The following is a 19857-nucleotide window of genomic DNA, read 5'->3' on the forward strand; positions in this document are numbered from 1 at the left end:
TGACAATGATGAGGAGGAAAATGACAATGAAATATTTTGTTTTATGAAACAGATGGGAGTAAGCAAGCAAAAATATGTGACATTTCACAGAGATAATCAGATAATTTGTAAATCATTTCAGAAAGGTTGGTATATTTTTTCAGGTGCATAACTATATATTCTTTAGATACTGTAACTATTGATTTAACAAAAATAATAGCAATAATTATTTAGAATTATTTTTGTTATTATTAGTTAACTAAACAAAGTAATTAATGTTGTTTTATCTAATTCCTAATGCACCAATGCTATTGTAAAGTAAAAAATATATATAACATATTAGGAGGAGTTCAAGTATCTCGGGATTTTATTCATGAGTGAGGGAAGGATGGAACGCGACGTCGGCGCAATATGGTGTAGTGGCACGTCAGGGCATCCCGAGATCGAATCCCGGCTCGAGGACATTTCCCTACCCTACCCCCTCTCTCTCTCCAACCTTGCTTCCTGTCTCAATACTGTCCTATCTAATAAAGGCAAAAAGGACAAAAACAAATCTTAAAAAAAAAAAAAAAAAACGGATGGAACATGAGATGATCTGTGCAGTGGCAGCATTAATGTGGTCGATGTATCAGTCCGTTGTGGTGAAGAAGGAGCTGAGCCGAAAGGCAAAGCTCTCGATTTACTAGTCTATCTACATTCCTACAGCAGTCTCAACTATGGTCATGCGCTTTGGGTCATGACCGAAAGAACAAGATCTCGGATACATGTGGCCGAAATGAGTTTCCTTTGCAGGAGTTCTGTTAACCGAGAGGATCTTGGAATAGAGCCGCTGCTCCACCACATCGAGAGAAGACAGCTGAGGTGACTCAGGCATCTGTTTCAGAAGCCTCTTGGATGCCTACCTAGGGAGGTGTTCCAAGCATGTCCTACATAGAGGAGGGAATATGAGTGTACTCACACTGTGCTATTTGAACCATGCCCAGAAGCGTTTCCTGGTTTGTTTGAAAAGCGTGAGTGCTCCAAACCGGGCTCAGGCATGGTTCAGTTTTTCGACCCTGGCCCTTAGAAGAGGTGTGCTAGAGTTGGTCTTTGGTGCAGTACGTTTAAAGTGTGACAGCAAAGCACGTCTGAGCCCAAAACGGGGGAAGCCAAGTCACTTTTAAGGTACTGTTTCATTTGAATTTAATAATCATTATTACTTTTCAATTAATGCAAACTACCGTAGTTTAATATTTTGTATTTTATAGACACAAACCCCATGCTGCATGTCAGCTTCACCTACAGCAAATCTCCTAATACGTGCAGCACAAGGACTTTTATAACTATTTATGAGCGTCAAAAATTGTGGATCTGTTTGGTGATATATTTGACTGTGTGTCACTGCATCCCAAATGACTAAAACGATATAACTAAAGCAATCGCCACTGTACAGAGCGAGAGCGCTTCGCTTATTTTTGGTATTTTTGTCTTTATTATGTTAGGACATTTTTTGGATAGGAAGTTAAGGATAGGCAAAGGTCTGTGAGACGTGACTCGAACTTGGGACCCGTAATGCAATGGAGCTACAGTACTGTACATGCCAGTGCACTGCCTAGTGCCTATCAATAAAATTTTAGCAAAGTAAATATGTATATAAAATGTGTTTGAGTTGCTCAATGTATCTTAGTTGCATTTACAAAAAGTATACCACAAAGATCTTGACATGTGTTGCTGGAAAGCCAGAAACAATACTAAATGTGTATAAATAATAATGACAAAACATCGGCACATATATTAGCTTAATATCACTTTTGTTTACAACAATATATCATGCAACCATAATATGAGTTTATTCTAGCAGGCAGAATGTTTTGTACTATTACCAGAAACATCCTTTAATGACAGTTTTATGCAATATTTCAATTGCACAAATGGAAAAAAAATCCCTACAAATGTTTTGCTTGGGGGGGGGAGGGGGGGGTTGGGGGGGGTGGCGTTGTGGCTCCAGCTGTGCATTTCAGAGATGATTTTCACCTCTCAAAATAATCACCTGTTTGAGAGCATCTCGTAGTGAATGGAATAGCTGAAATGAGTTCTCCAGAGGCTGGCTATTTTTCTCCATCTCCGGTCTCTCTGCGTCTCTGGATGTTCTTGAAGGATTCAGTCACAGGTTGCAGCTGAGACCCCACACTGTTTGCATATGAAATATTCATCTGTGTTCAAGGCCTCAACGAATGGAGCCCATAAGTCTGTTCCAAGCAGATGCTCTGTATTAAGAGATAAAACCAGGAAAAAGTTTTATATATATAAGTTTCATGCTCTGCCTGTTGTCTGTATTATTGTTTACTTGTTTTTCCTCATATATGTTTTCTAAGTCTGAAGATGGAAAGAGACAAATAAGATTATGTTGGTGCCATGAATTATATCATATCTTATGAAAAAAAATGGTTCTTTAACAATTATTTAAAACAACTCTCAATCTAAAATAAAAAATACAAACAATAAATGAATACATTCGTAAATAAGAAAAAACATTATCGTCTTTCTACATGCATTCAAAATTATTTTTGTTGCTTGTTCAACCTATTTATTTATTTAAAATGCTGAATCAACATAATTCTTGAGTTAACTTAATTGTTTTTTGTTCAATCTATATAACAGGGGTGTCAAACTCAACTCCTGGAGGGCCGAAGCCCTGCACAGTTTAGTTCCAACCCTGCTCCAACACACCTACCTGTAGGTTTCAAACAAGCCTAAAGGACTCAATTAGTTTGATCAGGTGTGTTTAATTAGGGTTGGAACTAAACTGTGCAGGGCTGCAGCCCTTTTGGAACTGAGTTTGACACCTGTGCTATATAAAAAACATTAAGTTAACTTCATTTGTTTTGGGACAACATGAATGAATTGTGGGACGCAGCATTTTTTTTACAGTGTAACAATCTCTTTTAATTCAGTATGTTGCTTATTTTCATTTATTTTATTTTCAGCTTAGTCCCTTTATTAATTCGGGGTCGCCACAGCAGAATGAACTACCAACTTATCTAGCATATGTTTTAAGCAGTGAATGATCTTCCAGCTGCAACCCATCACTGGGAAACACCCCTACACACTCATTCACACACATACACTACGGATAATTTAGCTTATCCAATTCAACTACACTACACATGTTTTTGGACTTGTGGGGTAAACCGGAGCACCCAGAGGAAACACACAAACACGGGGAGAACATGCAAACTCCACACAGAAATCCCAACTTACTCAGCTGGGGCTCAAACTAGCGACCTTCTTGCTGTGAGGTGACAGCGACACCCACCCAAGTGTATATTTTTTTTATAGAAAAATTTTTCATCACAATTGTAAAGCCGTAATTATTACCACAAAAAACATAAATTATGCATATTCATCTCTCAAGGAAGGCACGAGGAAACATTTAATTCCTGTTTTTGGCTTGCTCAGGAACACCATGACATCAGGTTTCTTTTCAACGACCACAATACTTTTCATCTCTAGTCAGTATTCATCCTTTCCATCCCTTAGAGGGTCTCAATTGAGTCCACTGCCTTTGAATGAGAGAAGCAAACTCTCTTTAATGTATTCTCAATTCAGCTCTTTCGTAGTAACACAAATGCTTCAGGTTCTCTCTATGCGCAAAGGAAAGCTTTGTAGAAGGAAACATGAAAGTTTTAGGCAGAGCGGCAGTGAGGCCATGTCCTTGCTCTCCCTTCTACTCTCTTGGTGAATTTTTAATAAAGGATTTTTACTACACATCTTTCCTAGGAACTAAGATATAGCTTTGAACTGCAGCTGAATGTTCAACTAACATCCAAAAAGTACACATTTGATAACCCTATTTCAATAAACGAATGTCAAAATAAAAGCTTCTATTGTCTTGAATGACCAACGGAGGTCATATATAAAAGCATACATGGTTTATATAATATTTTGTATAAGTCTGAAAGATGGATACTCGTATTACAATAAAATATATTTCAGATCAGTGCATCAATGTTGTAACATGCTGTAAAAGTTGTTACAACATCTGTAACCTATTAAAGAGCCCCTTTTTTGCGGCAGAGTATTGAGTTCAGAAACGCATTTAAATCATTAAAGGAACATGGTTTTGGACACAATATGTGAATAGACCCATGAAGGTTTAACCCAAGAGATACAGTACAAGCACTGATCTATAATAAATAAGTGATTACAAGCTGTGCGGGGCGATTACAACTTAAAACACCCAATTAAACACACATTTTGCACTACACAAAACAAGGCAACAATTATAATTACACTTATATGTTATGAAGCGGAGGAAGAAGAAACTGGTCCATGTAAACTGCAACAGTCCCATACATAATAGTCTCTGCTGCTCCTTCCTCTAATAGCAAACGGCCGGCTGAAAAATCTGAAAAATGACAGGAGCAAACACACCACACCGTTGGCTACACTGTGGCATTGTTGTGAAAATGAACTTTAACCCTGTATTCCCCACAGCCAAATCTCCATCTGTGAGTTATCTTCATATTTTTCTCATGATCAGTCCTGTGATTCTTCGCGCTCATGCTAGTGTCTGAAGGGAAAGGCACGTTCACTTTTTACGGATCCAATAGGCTACTTTATATTTGGTGATGTACCCTATCAACGTCGACACGTTCAAGCGAAAGATCCGAACCCAACATGATTCCTTTATTTCACTCTGAGTTGACAATTTCGTTAAAGAATCAATAGTTTTGAACATGACGCACTTTTAGATTCAGAAACCTCAGTTGGATGTTTCCATTCACTTAGTGCTGTTACACACTGCATGGAAGGTCATTTTATAAAACCCATAATAGGAGCTCTTTAATAACGTGTTGATTAATATTAGCACATAGATTTCTAATATGTTTTGGCTCATGGCTAACATGTGTTATCTAAGTTTCCATGAATTGGCATGTGACAAGTTCAAATGCTAGCATGCTATTACTTGATTATGATTTGATAACATGTGTTCCAAGGAAGTTTCTATTGCATAAATAAGCAGTGTATCAGCACATTGTTTTTGACGAGTTAGCATATCGATTATTTAACATTCTGTTAGCATAAATACTTAGGTTGCTTGCATCAAGAAATAAACATGGAAATAGGCAAATACTGTTTGTAAATGCTGTTTGTATAATGTTTAAACTTTTTAATCTACATCCAGGACAAGCAAAAGTAAGTAAATGATAAAAATGTATCTCCATAATCTAATGCTCCATATTGGCATGTATTTGCTCAGGACCATTTGTAGGCTGTGTAAAAGGGGTCATTAAAGTTAAAATTGCTAAAAACTAATATTCAGTTTCTTGCACAGATCAGTTATTTTGTCTCTTGATGTCAGGTGTAATATATTAATTTAGTTTTGCCTATATATGTGTACTATCAAAGTGCCTGTCGCTGTTTGTGTTCATTGTGAACCATCAAGAATAAAAATACTACAATATTCTAACATTTACTAACAAAAAGTCACCCACATTCTGAATAGCCTGAGGGTGTGTAAATGAACAGCAAATTTAAATTTTACATAAGCCATCCCATTAAATACAAATACTAAATATGCATTAAATCTGCAATATATGAATTAAACATATGCGTGAAAGGATGTGTGATTAAAAACAGAACAACATAGGCTCTTTCTGAAAACTTAGCCCTATGTAGATTTCTGGAGACCGCAAATTATGTAGCCAGAAGTATGTTCGTAAATGAATGATACAGGGCGGTATGATGCCGTTCCTTTTCACGCTAACCAGCTGACCGCTAACCTCCGTATGAATGGCTTTCCCGCTGTTACCAGTTTGTCCAGTTAGTTCGCCATGTACATCTGTGACGCAGAGAGGAGTTGACCACAACGACGGGGTTCGAGTCCAGTGAAGAATGTTTCCAGAAATCGGGTGAGACCAAAAAGTAAAAAAAACACAGTTAGAATGTGGTAAAATCTAAAAATGTTGTAAAAAATCAGGCAAGGTCTTTTCTTTTTCTGGGTTGCTTTTGAAATCTGACAGTTGGGTTTAGGGAAGTGGGTGGAGGGGTCAATTGGTGCTTTTGAAAACATTATTGGTTGGGTTTAAGGAAGGAGGAGAGTGTGTCAGTCGATCGGTGGATTTACATGAGAACAGCAGGCACGAATGGCACTCGCAAAAGAAATTTAAGATCTGAAAAAAAAGCATACACAGTGGCCTGGTCAATTAGCGAAAATAAAAAATGCAAAAAAACATACCTCCTAGGGGACGTGTTTTGCGATCTCCAGAAATGTATACAGTGGCACATTTTCAGAATGAGCCTGGGTTGAAAAATAATCTATTCCAACCCAAAATAAATTAAAGCAAACTGCCAACAATGTGGCTCAGCATGTCAGTTCCAGTTTTAAGATACACACCTCCCACACTGAAAGCGAATGCACCACTGACCATGATGGAATATTCTATTAACAGGAAAAAGAGACATTTACTCTTGTTCTGCAATGTTGATATTGTGCATGGGCCTAAGAAATGAGATCCCTTCAAGTACCTCGCTCTCCATTACTCAACCAAAAAAAAAAAAAACGCATCAACAGACGATCAATAGCTACCCGAACAACACTCATCCCAAGAAAACCTTCACCAGAACATAAGAGGAGATTGCTGGTATTCCATCAGACTAAATAATAGAAACTTTAAACGCTGGGGAACAGTCTATAACAAAAAAAAAAGCCTCTAGCATCTAAATCAGGGTCAAGAAAGGAGCAGTGGACTGAAGAAGGAGGAGCTTCACTTTTCTCTATCCGATGTGAGAATGACAGGAGAAGGGAGGAACGAGGGGAGGGGAGTGGACAAAAAAACTGGCTTAGGCACAAAAATCTCCAAGACCTGTGTTTGAACAGTAGCTCAGAGGAAGATCTAGATGAGAAGCGATGCAGCACTTTGGCTCCCAGAGCACCTGGGGGTACTATTGCTTCATTAAACCTGCACAAACAATCGCCCACATGCGAACATCCAAGAGTTGCAGAACCTACAAGTAGTAGCATTGATTTTTCATGCACTGCGACCACCAGATGACAAACGGACAAAACGATTGGGATTTGGGCTCACAGAATGAGTGCCGTGGCCACTGAGGAGCAGGACATGTTTTGTGAGAAGGCTGTGGCCCTCATTGTTGACCTCTGCCTTGATGACAGCCCTCTTCTGGATGCGAAAACCTGTCAGGATTTCCTGGTGCTTCTGACCAATAAGAACCCCAACATCTCCAGTACAGGTAAGTTTTGTGTTTGTTAGGGGACGTGGGTGGGGGACGTGCTCATGTTTATTTGCGCAAATGCGAGGTGGGACATCAAAGGATGGTGACCTTTTAGATATGCCCACTTAAAACTGCGCTAACGAACTTTTTGAAAGTAAGTTGTGTATAAATAATGAATTGCCATTAGTTACCTGGCACTTTTCTGATTTGCCTAATGAGGCTGCTTGTGTTTGATGTTGTTGGCCTCTAAATTAAGCATGCCAGTCATTGGTGATTTAGATCATTTGTAACTGTGGTGCCTACTTTTTTCACTGTTTAATGACAAGTGCACAATTAAGCCTCGGTTGGAGAAACTCCATAGAAAGATGGATGCAGGTGTCTTGCGACGCACCGGTTCGTGGCAGTCACACAAGGTAAAATTGACATGAAATTGAATTTCAGACACAAGATCGAAGGAGCCGTGATATCTCGATGTTGGCAGGTGATAGGAATGTCTAAAGCAATACAAATTATAATGAATTCCCGATTTGGGCAACTGCCATGGTGGTAGACGCAGAATCTAATTGTCACTCTGAGTTTCTGTCACAGGAGAAATCAAATAAACCACTGCAGGCCCTGACCTGCATCATGTCCCTGACCACAGGGATAGTGAATGCCACTGTGTGTTATCCACAAATAAACATGAATCACTGACACCACAGAAAAGCTCTAATAATAGCTCTTTTTGATGCTGAATTTTAATAGAAAATATTACTATATAACATTACTAGATAAATACTATTGAAATGAATTAAAATTTTAAAAAAGGCTAGAATTAAAATAATACAGCCCATGTTGCAGCTTTCTTTTCAATTACAGTAGGCCTATATAAAAATAGCCTTTATAGACAGACTTTTGACGAAGTGTTCCTTGTTATACTTTGGGTGTATTTTAATGTTACTAATTTTGATGAATTAGCTAAAACTTGTTTAAGTTTTTTTAAACTGCATTTTTCTTTTTTATACTTCTATGTGTGCATTATTTTTCACATGCATATGCAAGGCGACTAAAATTAAAATTAAAACACAAAAAATACTGAGCCATTAGTTTTAAAAGTAAAAAAACAAAAAAAAACTATTATAATTTCGAAGGAGAACTGTGACTTTTTGAAAACTGAACTGAACTGAAACTAAATTAATAAAAATGAACTTGCGGGACTTTATTTATGTCCTGCGTTAATATAAATAAAAATAATTATTAAAATATTATAATTTTAGTAAGTCAATTTATTTTATGCTTTTGAAGTAGCATTCAACTTGAGCTCTTGAGACTATGCCGTTTCTCTGTGTTTCGCAGGTAATATCTTTAAATAAACATATATTTAGGCCTATTTAATGATTCATTTATTATTTATGTACAATAATTGAGACATAAAATAAGATATAAAATATAATCAACAACGAAAATGAAAAAGCTTACTTATTGACTGTCTTAGTCCTACCACTTTAAAATAATATATACTGTAAATCTCTCTAAAATTAGGCTAAAGCGCTGCTTTATTTATTTATTTAGGTCTACTTATTTGTATGGTTGTACTTTCATTTTATTTGTCTTTTAATTCTGTAATTTTCCAAAATGAATCCTCATTTCACTTAACAAGTTTACAATAATAGAACTTGTTAACAAGTTTTTTAATGATTAATGAAGGAATTATAATGCTTTGTTTCATTGTTTCATTTTCATTTAAAAGTTGTAGGCTATTTACAGCTACTGTATATTTTTGTCCGTTCGCATCTCATGTTCTTATTCCTTTAGTGCAGTGGCGGTATAAGTCAGGGCGGTAATGTTTCTTTTAAAGTGTCACCCACTGTATATATAGATGTTCCATGTGATATTGCTACTTTAATAAAAGTAAATATAATTAACTTTAATTTTATATATGTTCAGGTAGCAGCCTAAATATATATATATTTTTAAAACTATTATAAATTATTAAAGCACACAGCAAAACTTGTAGTTTTTTACTGTTACTTGTTGGTTAATTACTAAATTCCCTTAGGTTCTTGTTCTCTCAGTTTATTTGTGTTCCCAAATAAATTTTGCACTAGGTTTTTATTTTCCTATTCATTGCCTGAGATTTCCAAGTCTTGTTGGACCTTTTTAAATGAACTCTCTTAAATAAAACTGCAAAGAAACCGCATGTCAACGTACTGTGGATGCTTTCTCCATTCATAACCATAACAGTCATTCATGAATTATCAAAATTAGCCAGATTCCAGTCTGAAGACCTTGAAAAACCATAAGAAAAACTATACAATACAACAGAATATGACAAAAGCTCCATTAAATACACATAGGACTTGATACTTGTTTGGGTTGCCACTTTACACCCAATGTGAAATCTCAAAACCGTAGTACTTTATAAGCTTTAAATAGCTTATAATGTCATAATGATTGAGCTCTAATTAGGAAGGAAGTGCTGAGTGTGTGAGGGAGATGCCTGCTGACTTGACTAGGAGTGAAGGGAGGTTCTGGAACCTGCAGTCCACAGGCAGTAATACTAGATGAATGGAGGACTGCTGCTGGCCTCCGCAACCCCATGGCGAGAGCTGCACCCAGCCTGCCAAAAAGCAAAGGTCATGCATCAGGAGAGCCAGGTGGTGCAGCGCTCATGCAATGCCAAAACCCGACACGATAGAGCAGGACCGGGATCGTAACAGTGGATCTCTGATCAACTCTCTGCTTTCTGTTGCTAATGGTCTGAAGCGATTGTCCAACATCCCTCTTGAAGCATGTGTTACTGCAGCTGCACTGGAGTAAAGAGTGTCACTTCCTATTAGGAATTCATGGGATGCTTGGGTTGAAGTCATGCCTTGGTTTTCTCATGAATGAATATTTCAAAGATGTCAGATCTAAATGTAACAAAAAGCTGTTTGTTCAATAATTCAGGTTTTGCTTCCTACAGTTCAAAGAATCTTTCTGTGTTTCATTTTGTCTCAAAGAATGCGTACACAGGCCTGGATGCTTTTAAGTTTGCGTGACACTTTATGCTGTTCGAAATAAACATTATGGCATCTGTGTAATAGAACTACAAAGCATTATCTTACCTGTCTCTGTCTGTGTCATGGATGTTGCCACGGTCAATTATGTGCATGCCATTTTTAAGCACCGCTCATGGCATAATAATATAGGATTACAAGAAGCATTTATAAATGTGAAACAAGCTGGTGTTTTCATTTCATGTCCGTGTTATGTGGCAATCAAGCAATACAATTTGTCATTAGGGGCTGAAAAGAAGTTGTACTTATAAAGTATGTGTGCATTTGTTTGCTGATGCAGACAAAACACTGTACTAAAACACACTTATTTCCTGTTCTAATGTGTAGCCGTAAAAATCTCAATGGAATAATCTACAATGGCTAGTGTTTGTTCTTCAACAGAAGTATGATTCCAGAACAAAAACACCTTCAGATGTTTGCAAATAAGAACATGTCTTACGTTAATCTGGCTTTAGGTTTACTCCATGATTGCATGGAGAGTTGACATCTCATCTTTGCTATTTAAAACTGTTCCGAGTCCCAGCATCAAAGTTGCTTGACTACACCTAAATGCCAGTCCTAATACTCACAGTTGCAGCCATGGCCCTTGGCCATTTAAAAGCGGAAGTTGCAAAAAGTAAGTGTCCCAGACCTGAAAAACAGCAAAGTCCATTTCCTTTAAAACCCTTGTGTGAACTGGATGCAGCCCTTATGATGCAAGCTGAGATCACAATGCACTCAAAGGAGTGAGTGACATCACTGTGAAGGCTAGGGTAAGGTGAGCTCATTAAAGTTGGATGCAGCTCAGATTGCACTGCACCAAGTCTGCATCCAGACCCCTCTCAAAATTTCTGAGTTTTTATCTGATTTAAAGAGTTCACACTAAGGGCTCTATTTTGATGGTCCATGCGCAGAGCGCAAAACGCAGGGCGCAAACGCTTTCAGGGCGTGTCAGGACGCGTTTTTGCTAATTTAAGGACGGGAAATCTGCCTTGCGCCGTGGAGCATGGTCTAAAAGGGTTGAGTTAATTTTCTTAATGAGTTATAGGTGTGTTTTGAGAATAAACCAATTAGAGTCTCATATCCCATTCCCTTTAAGAGTCAGCTGCGTCGCGCCAAGAGCGCATTCGCTATTTACAGGACGCAAAGTAAGTCAAAGTAGAAAAAATGAGCATTTCACAAGCAAACAGTTAACAGTTAACATTTTTTTTTAACAGAAAACTGTTAAACAGAGCATCTACTGCGTTTAGTCTATAATTAGTCTATAAATAAATACTTTAGTTTGTTAAGCGCAAATATTCGTTTTAAAACTATTTCTAAATTTAGTTCTAATTTCCAGCAAGCGAATAAATGAACAATAATAACGAGTATTATCCTAAAACACATGCTGTGCCCCATATGGTCTAAAACCAGGTGGGCAAATCTAAGCTTGTTTTTAATAAAACAAATATAAATATGAATATAATAAATAATACTGCTGATAATAATAACATTATACAAAAGCAAATTGTTATGAATGAACTGAAAAAGCCTCCCGAGATGAAGAAGACATAAAAGCCGTGATTTTTCATATTTATGTAGGCCAGAAAATAATGTGTTTTGTAATATTTTAATCCTTTATATTTATATCCTATATCTATTTTTATTATATCCTATATATATCCTTAATATTTACATTTTTTCATATGTAAAGATATTTGCCTATTGCTCTCTTGTGTGTATTAAGCAGAGCGTAAGCGAGGCGCAACTCTGCACCAGAGTTTAGACCGGGTTAGTTTTGGTCTAATGAAAAATCTATTATAGTTTCTCAAAATAGCAACACGCCAGCGGTCCGCCTCAGAACGCCTTCCTTTTTAGACCAGAAGGCCTATGGGCGCACAAATGAGCGCTAATGCATTTGCTATTTAAACAGCGTGACGCAACGCCTCAAAACGACTCTTGCGCCAAGCTGAAACTACCAAAAGACTATTGCACCGCGTCTTGCGCCACACTGCGCCGGGTGTATGATAGGGCCCGTAGATACAGCTTGACATGATTTGCAGATTAGGCATGGTGTCCCGGGGGAGAACCCTGAGCTCGGAGATCAGGGCTCCTGCCTGGTTATTTAGCATAAAGGGGGTCAGAGATCGGGTAGATCTTGAGAGCTCCACTTGGTGAAGGAGGAAAAGGAGGAAATGGGGTGGAAAGGGGGATTCTTCCAAAACAGAGATAAGGCAAGTAGTGACATCTGTCTATTTATTGCTGATCACAGACGAGAGACCATCCGTCATCAATTATATTACATTCTCCCCTTAAAAATAGTTTATTTAAACAGTATGTGTGTTGAATATTAATTAAGAAATGTTAGCATCTGTTTGCTTTAATTGTAGGGAACAACTGGTTTCTGGCTTTGGCCACTTTAGAGTTTAAGTACATGGAACTTACTTGAAGAGGTGGTCTCGGAACACTTTCAAACGAACCCTGGAGTGGTTTCGTTTGTGGTGAGATTATGATCTGAATTAAAACAGACCCAACGGCAAAAAGTACTGTGCTTTTTTGTACTAATCCAGCTGCCGTAGGCCAATATGCTGTGCTATATGGAATGTGAAGGAGAGAGAGAGAGAAGGAAAAACATGATGGATCATTGATAATATTTCTGGAAGATTTTCAGTTTAGCTAAATTAATTCAATAATTCATAATTTGTAATGCTTTAAAACATTGTTTTTCAGATGCGACTCATTCTCGAAATGTATAGTTTTTAAGTGATGTATACCAACTATATAGAATACTATGAGCAAGGATACAATCAGTCAGCACAGTCGTAGCTCTATAGTCAAACGCAACATTTTGTGTCTGCCGGTTTGTTACTTGCATGAGTTCCATTGGCATTTTCCCACACGTGAATTCTGACTAATCAAAAAGCAGTTTAGGAAATATGTTCAACAACATCTGGCCAATGAGTGAATTGGGTTTTGTCAGATCACTGCATTTTGGTTCTTTTCAACTAATTCGGACCAAAGCAATCAGTGTTACGTGAAAAGGACCCAAAAACTGCAGAAAATGCTACAATGTATCATTTATTGCTCTTGGTCAGGTCCAAATGAAGCGAACTACAGATGTGAAAGCACCCTTAAATGCTATGGCATTAATTGTAGGTTTACACAACAACTACTGTATGTTGCCAAAAACAGAAAAGGTTTTGTCTGAAGTTTAAAAAAATAGTCACATTTTTCAAGACAAAGTTTAAAATGATCCATATTTACATATCCACAAAAACTGCTAAAAATATTTTATTATATGTATGCTAAAACGGTATTCAATGCTATCACATTGCTAGTAAACAATATCTACTGTATGAAAGTGATATGACGCATCATTTTTTCATGTATATATGATGCATCTCTGCTGTTTAGTGCAATGTGAAGTAAGTCCACACTTTTCTGAGGAACCATAAGCAAACACTCGAGCAACAACAACACTACCACATACTGCCATTGTTGCAGGGCCGGCCCAAGCCTTTAGGGGGCCCTAAGCAGAATTTTATTTGGGGCCCCCTTGGTGCAGACAATATGATAAATTATCGTTAATCCTTGATTATTTGCACACTTTAAATTTAAACACGCGTTATCAATTTTATTTGCTGTAGCTGTGTTGCTTACATTATAAAATATGCTTTTTTTCTTACATATACTTTTTGTATTTTCTAGTTCAAATATCTAAAAAAATCACTTTAAATCAAAATCAAATTAAATCAAGAAGCATGTTCCACAGAAAATCTGTCTAGAAAATGTTTATTCTTTAAGATTTTTAACATATTTGGACTAGAAACAAGACAAAAACAAAAAAAAGGAAAGAATTTTTGCAGTATTTACCAACTGTCAATGATTCATAGTACATGGCTGTGAAATTTGATCACAAGAAAACCAACCATGATATATAAAAATTTTTGCAAATGAAGAGTAAAAAATGCATCAAAAAGTTATAAGATGCATTTCTTTCATTAAAAGCACATGTTTATAGTATTGCAACTGTGTATAAAAGCACACAACTGTTCAACAAGCTTAAAAATGCAGAGATAGAGGGCGCATCTCTAAATTAGTCAGAGCAGCAGCATCACAATTAACCTAGTTAAGCCTTTAAATGACACTTTAAGCTGTATAGAAGTGTCTTGAAGAATATCTAGTCAAATATTATTTACTGTCATCATGACAAAAATAAAATAAATCAGTTATTAGAAATGAGTTATTAAAACGATTATGTTTACAAATGTGTTGAAAAAAAATCTGCTCTCTGTTAAACAGAAATTAGAGAAAAAGTAAATGGGGGCAAATAATTCAGGGGGGCTAACAATTCTGACTTCAACTGTGCATGTTAGAAAACAGTTAAAATAGCAATTTATTGCTTTCTAGTTTTCTATAAACTAAAGACATTTATTACAACTTGTCCAACCTATTTGATGTATTTTATGCATAGCCCTGGTTTATTTTTATTCATGCAAAATTTTGCATTGCCACTAGATTAATATATTTTCTTCAAGTGAGCACAGACTCCTCTGAGCACTTATAATTCCTCCAGCAGTGGAGAACATTAGTTATTTACTCGTCAGTTTAAAAAGAGCATTATTTTTAAGTTTTTCTTTTTAATTTATCTAATATTTTCAGCAAAAATACCATCTACAAGACTTTGCAAAAGTCTGCAAGGGTTAAATAAATGAAAAACCCTTCAAATTATGTGTTCTTGTCCTATTGATATCTTTATATATTTTGGCGGAATTAAATAGTGTGAGCCCATATTCCTGTATGAAGTTTCACAATTGCAATCGCTCATATGTCAGTGGTTAAGAAGGCTGGTGCGTCTCTGATGTATTGTTGATCCACCATTACGGGAAGAGCCACCTGGTGGCCACAGCGGTAAATGGCTGCAGTCAGATTAGATTAATTAATTCAGATCTTTTGTAAATTTTAGATAAATATCGATTATTGGCGCCAGAGCATATTGATATATTTGCCCCACCCATAATCTATAACCAAATTCTCCAACAAACTTAAACAAAAACGAAAGTTAATAATTTAATGCACTCTTGGGGGCCCCCTGGTGGCCATGGGGCCCTAAGCAGCCGCTTAGCTCGCTTATGCCTTGGGCCGGCTCTGCATTGTTGTGTTGGTTTCACAGTTGTTTTTACCTTAAACATGTTCTATGCACGTGCATGATGTCCGTGTCATTGATTATATTTTTCAGGTGTTTACACACACACACTCAATGTCTACAATTTCAAATAAATTCCATATTGTAACTCATTTTAAGTTTTATGCATTTTCAGTGAACATCAACGAACAGGTATAACACATTTTAAAAATTCTGGTTTTGACCAAAAAGTTGTTGTGTAAATGGTCCCTGAATCTTTCCCTTTTTTCAACATCCACAATTCCGGTCTTGGCCACTTGAGAGTTCATCTACGTGGCAGGAATAGTGCAAGGCTGTTCCAGGTCTAAAAGGTGACAAATCTCAGTCTCTTTAGTGCAAAAATTAAATCCTCCTTCCTTTACAGTACCCACACACTTCCGGCCTGGGCCACTTAAGACTTCATGTACATGCATGGCAGGAAGTGTGCAAGACTGTTTCAGGTCTAAAAGGTGGCAAATCTCACTTTCTTTAATGCAAAAATTTAATCTTTCCCCCTTTTTACAGTACCCACACACCTCCACCATGGGCAACTTGAAAGTTCATGTACATGGCAGAAAATGTGCAGGGCTTTTTCAGGTCTGAAAGCTGGCAAAATTTTTATTATTTTTTATTCAAAAACTAAATCTTTCACTGTTTTTACAGTACCTACACACCTCCACCATGGTCAACTTGAGAGTTCACGTACATGACAGGAAGTGTTTCAGGCTGTTTCAGGTCTGAAAGGTGGCAAACCTCAGTTCCTTTAATGAAATCTTTCCTCCTCACTTGAAGCCTTGGTTGCTTGAGAGTGTATGCTTGGCAACTGGAAGTGTTCAAGACACTTTAAGGTCTGAAAATTGGCAATGCCTGTAATCCACAAAATCTTTCAGGTTACCAGTCACCTAAAGGGATTTCAGAATAGAGGAACCTTTTCACAATTCCTAGAACTGTTGGTGGAAATACTCACTTTCTATGTAAGTTTGCAGGAACTGAAATCGGTTTCAGTTCTAGTAACACCATTTGCTACTACTTCAGACTAGGGTTGTAACTACACAGTTACCAGTGATGTAATAATATACTGATTAGGCATTTGTATGTTAAAGAAAAAAAATGCATTGTTTATTCCCAGCATGATATGTGGCATGATAAGTTGTTCTAAGTTTTACATTTACATTCCTGCTGTTTGATATTTGAGTTATGGCTTAATAATGAATGAACAAACTCCCTGTTTACAATAGTTAAAAAGTACAAAACAAAGAAGTTAAAAGTCACCCCATATTCTGTACCCAGCTGTAAATACTGAAACCCTCGATCATTCACAAAGTAAACAAGCATCACTCGTTTATTGACCACCTCTAATAAAAAAAGTGCTGAGAAAGGAGAATTTAAGATGGTCAAAGTCAATATAATGCCACTCATGCACACGGTGATGGCGTATGTTAGAGATGACCATCTTTCTCACCCCATTTCTATTTTATAGAGGCCCCCAAGGTTAAATCAATTACATTTCCTTTTGAACATGACAAGAGGGATATGACTGAGTGCAATGCTTGAGCAATAGAGGGCACATGTAGAGGGGGACCTCATTTCTTTCCACTAGTCTTGAAATAGACGAAGCGAAATCGTGCAGAATGCCAGTCGCATTACTGAGTGGCACCTCTCCCGCTGCTGTTTCTGTAGCACATTGAGCAGAACATTACTATTAGAGTAGTTTAAGCTCCACTGCAGCGAACCAGACGCTCGTTTTAGACCTACTACTGCAGCTACCGCATTATGTGGCCATGAATAAATAAAACAGCTAGTAGGCATCAGACCAGCAGGGGAAATCGCATACACACTCTATCTATCAGCCGAAAAAAGGATCAAGATAGAGAGGGAGTTTTGCGTGGCTGTGTGTGTGTGTGTGTGTCTGTTAAAATCACTACCAGGGGAGTCAATTCTCAGAAACCCAATGGGGAATTCCTGTGTGCTGGCAAAGTCCTGTGAGGTGTGATTAAATAATTTAGCATACCCTAGTGTTGTGTGCCAAGCTAATTTGCGACCGTACCTTTATAGACTTTGTTAATTACTGAACAGGTGTAGACTAGGCACAGCCAAAATTACCTCCTTTGTCATTCTTCTTTATGGGACGTAATCACGTTCTCTTGCACTAAGCTTTTTTTTCTTTTAATAGAAAAATCTAAAGGGAGTTTGGCTGTGCCTTTAACTTGGGTATGAATAATGTGAATTTATGCATGTAGACACCCAATGAGCTAGTGAAGTAAATGTGAGAACCAGTTCAGCAGTCTTGTCTCTCAACTTCGCAATATCACACTTGCATCAGACCCTAAGTTGGAGCATATAGGGAAAAAATGCTTTAACTACTGAGGCTGGATGGAAAGGAACATCCTGTCATTATTTATTTACGTTTAGTGGTTTTTAAGCTCTTAAAAAGCACCATATTATGAATATAACGCGCGCAGTGAATTTTATCTAGCATTTCAGTATGTTACTAGCATAAAGATATTTTAATTACTTCTAAAAAGTTTGTGTCATTCACTTCCTATAATCCCAGCAAACTTTTTTTAAAACATGTCTAATTGATGGCTTGACTAAAACTATCATGTGAGGGACGCTGTCAATGGAGTAAATGATCCATGTGCAGTTTATTACAAGAATGGTCAAGCATCCAGGTCATAAGATTTAGGTGATTTAAAACGTCCAGATCACATGATTAAGGTGATTCCAAACACTTTGGTCATGTGATTAAGGTAATTTAAAACACCCAGGTTATGTGAATAAGGTGATTTAAATGCCCAGGTCACATGATTAAGCTGCGGTCACACTGGGCTTTTCCTCCTATAGACTTCCATTCATATGCGGGCGAATGTGTCAGACCTAAAAACACAGAGTCAAGCGTCAAGTTTCCCAGGTTGCTAAGGTGCAAAATTCAAGCTTGGTGAACTCTGACCTGCGAAATCGCATCGCTTGACTGCGTGAGATCAATCGAGGATCAAAACATGACATCTCTGGACAGAAATTTAAAACATGGAGCAATTGCTCGCTTTTTTTAAATGTCTAGTAAGCTTGTTAAATCCCGCCCTTTTCGCAGCGCTGCACGACAGAATATCGTATGCTTAAACTCTAATGTGACGACAGCTTTAAGATGATTCGAAACACCCAAAGTCTTGTGATTAAGGTGATTCGAAACAACCAGGTTACGTGATTAAGAGCCTAGTGGGCTGTGTATGTGGACAGAGTAACTGTGCTGCAAATTAGAGATCTGCGCGGGACTAAATTTTGAATCCCGCTCCCGCCTGCACCCGCCAGGTTTTAGCCCGAACCCGACCGCTCCCGCTTATACTAAGAATTTATTGTCCCGCTGCCCTACCCGCCCCGTTTTCTGCCCGCCGTGCCCGATCCCGCTAAAGAGCGGGGGAGAACAAAACCGAAAATCCCCCAGCTATACAGTCCAGACAGGAATCGGGCAGTGAGTCCACAAGCATCCGGAGTCCGGCAGCCGGAGCCGGGCTGAGAGGTAAGTCTCTGGCAGGCGAGAATCTAGCCGGAACTGGCCCGAGTGTGTTTTTCTATCTGCGAAAGCTCTCTCTCTCTCTCTCTCATTCGCGCGCACGCGCACTAACATACACACACACAAGCACCAAGCACACACACAGGCAAAGCTATCTCTCTCTCTCTCTCTCTCTCTCTCTCTCTCTCTCTCTCTCTCATTCGCATAGCAATATCCGCGATATTGCTAGACAGCCTGCTCCCGTCCCAAATTAAACCCGTTACCGACCGCTCCCGCGATTTATTCTGAAATTTATCTGGTCGAGTCCTGCGGCGCCCGCGGGACAGCCACGGTAATGCAGACCTCTACTGCAAATGGCCCTAGTTTGAATCCCGTCTTGAAAAAATTCTCTAAAATTATGATTTGATGTATTTTAATGATGTTTTATGACCAAAAACAAGACAATATTTATTCACAGTTCATTCGAATGTCAGACCAGTGTCAAAACAAAACACGTTACAAAAACAGAGCATTTACAAACTAATATTTATAACTGCATTACCCTGGATTCATGCTAGTCTGTAACTCTCAACGCTCCCTTAAATCACTCGAAACCTCAGCTCTACAACTGGAAAACTGGAACAGATGTGTGTTTGTGGTGCATGACAGAATTTGTAGTCCATATGGTGATGGGATTGTAGTCTTCCAGCAATCTGTATGGAATAGAATGCTGATAATTGTAACAGATACAAAGGCTAAGTTTTAGGTAAAAATCTAGACATCTAACACTAGTCCATAAATAGATTATTCATCAAATAGACAGGAAGGAATGACTACATTTGAAGTCTGTCTATATAAAGAATAGTCTATGTTTTATACTATTGTTAGACGTCTATTTAATTTTTCCTTACAGCCAAATTGTAGCCTTGTTTTAGCCAAGAAATCTATGTTTGGATTTCTATTAGAAACCATGTTTTATACACAAATCTTCTTGGTTGGATAGCTCTTATTTA

General features: G+C 37.7%; 1 protein-coding gene across 1 annotated transcript in view; it reads left to right on the plus strand.

Moving 5' to 3' along the window:
* The first annotated feature begins 6740 nt into the window (after window positions 1-6740).
* Window positions 6741-19857, plus strand: part of syt6b (synaptotagmin VIb) — an 89285-nt gene continuing 76168 nt past the window's right edge. Inside the window, exon 1 of the mRNA XM_087273601.1 lies at window positions 6741-7212. Within this exon, the coding sequence (XP_087129727.1) occupies window positions 7053-7212 (160 nt within the window). The 5' untranslated portion in view covers window positions 6741-7052. The remainder of the gene's footprint in view (window positions 7213-19857) is intronic.

This window comes from Danio rerio, chromosome 11 (assembly GCF_052040795.2).
Source record: "Danio rerio strain M-AB ecotype USA chromosome 11, GRCz13ab, whole genome shotgun sequence".
Taxonomy (NCBI): domain Eukaryota; kingdom Metazoa; phylum Chordata; class Actinopteri; order Cypriniformes; family Danionidae; genus Danio; species Danio rerio.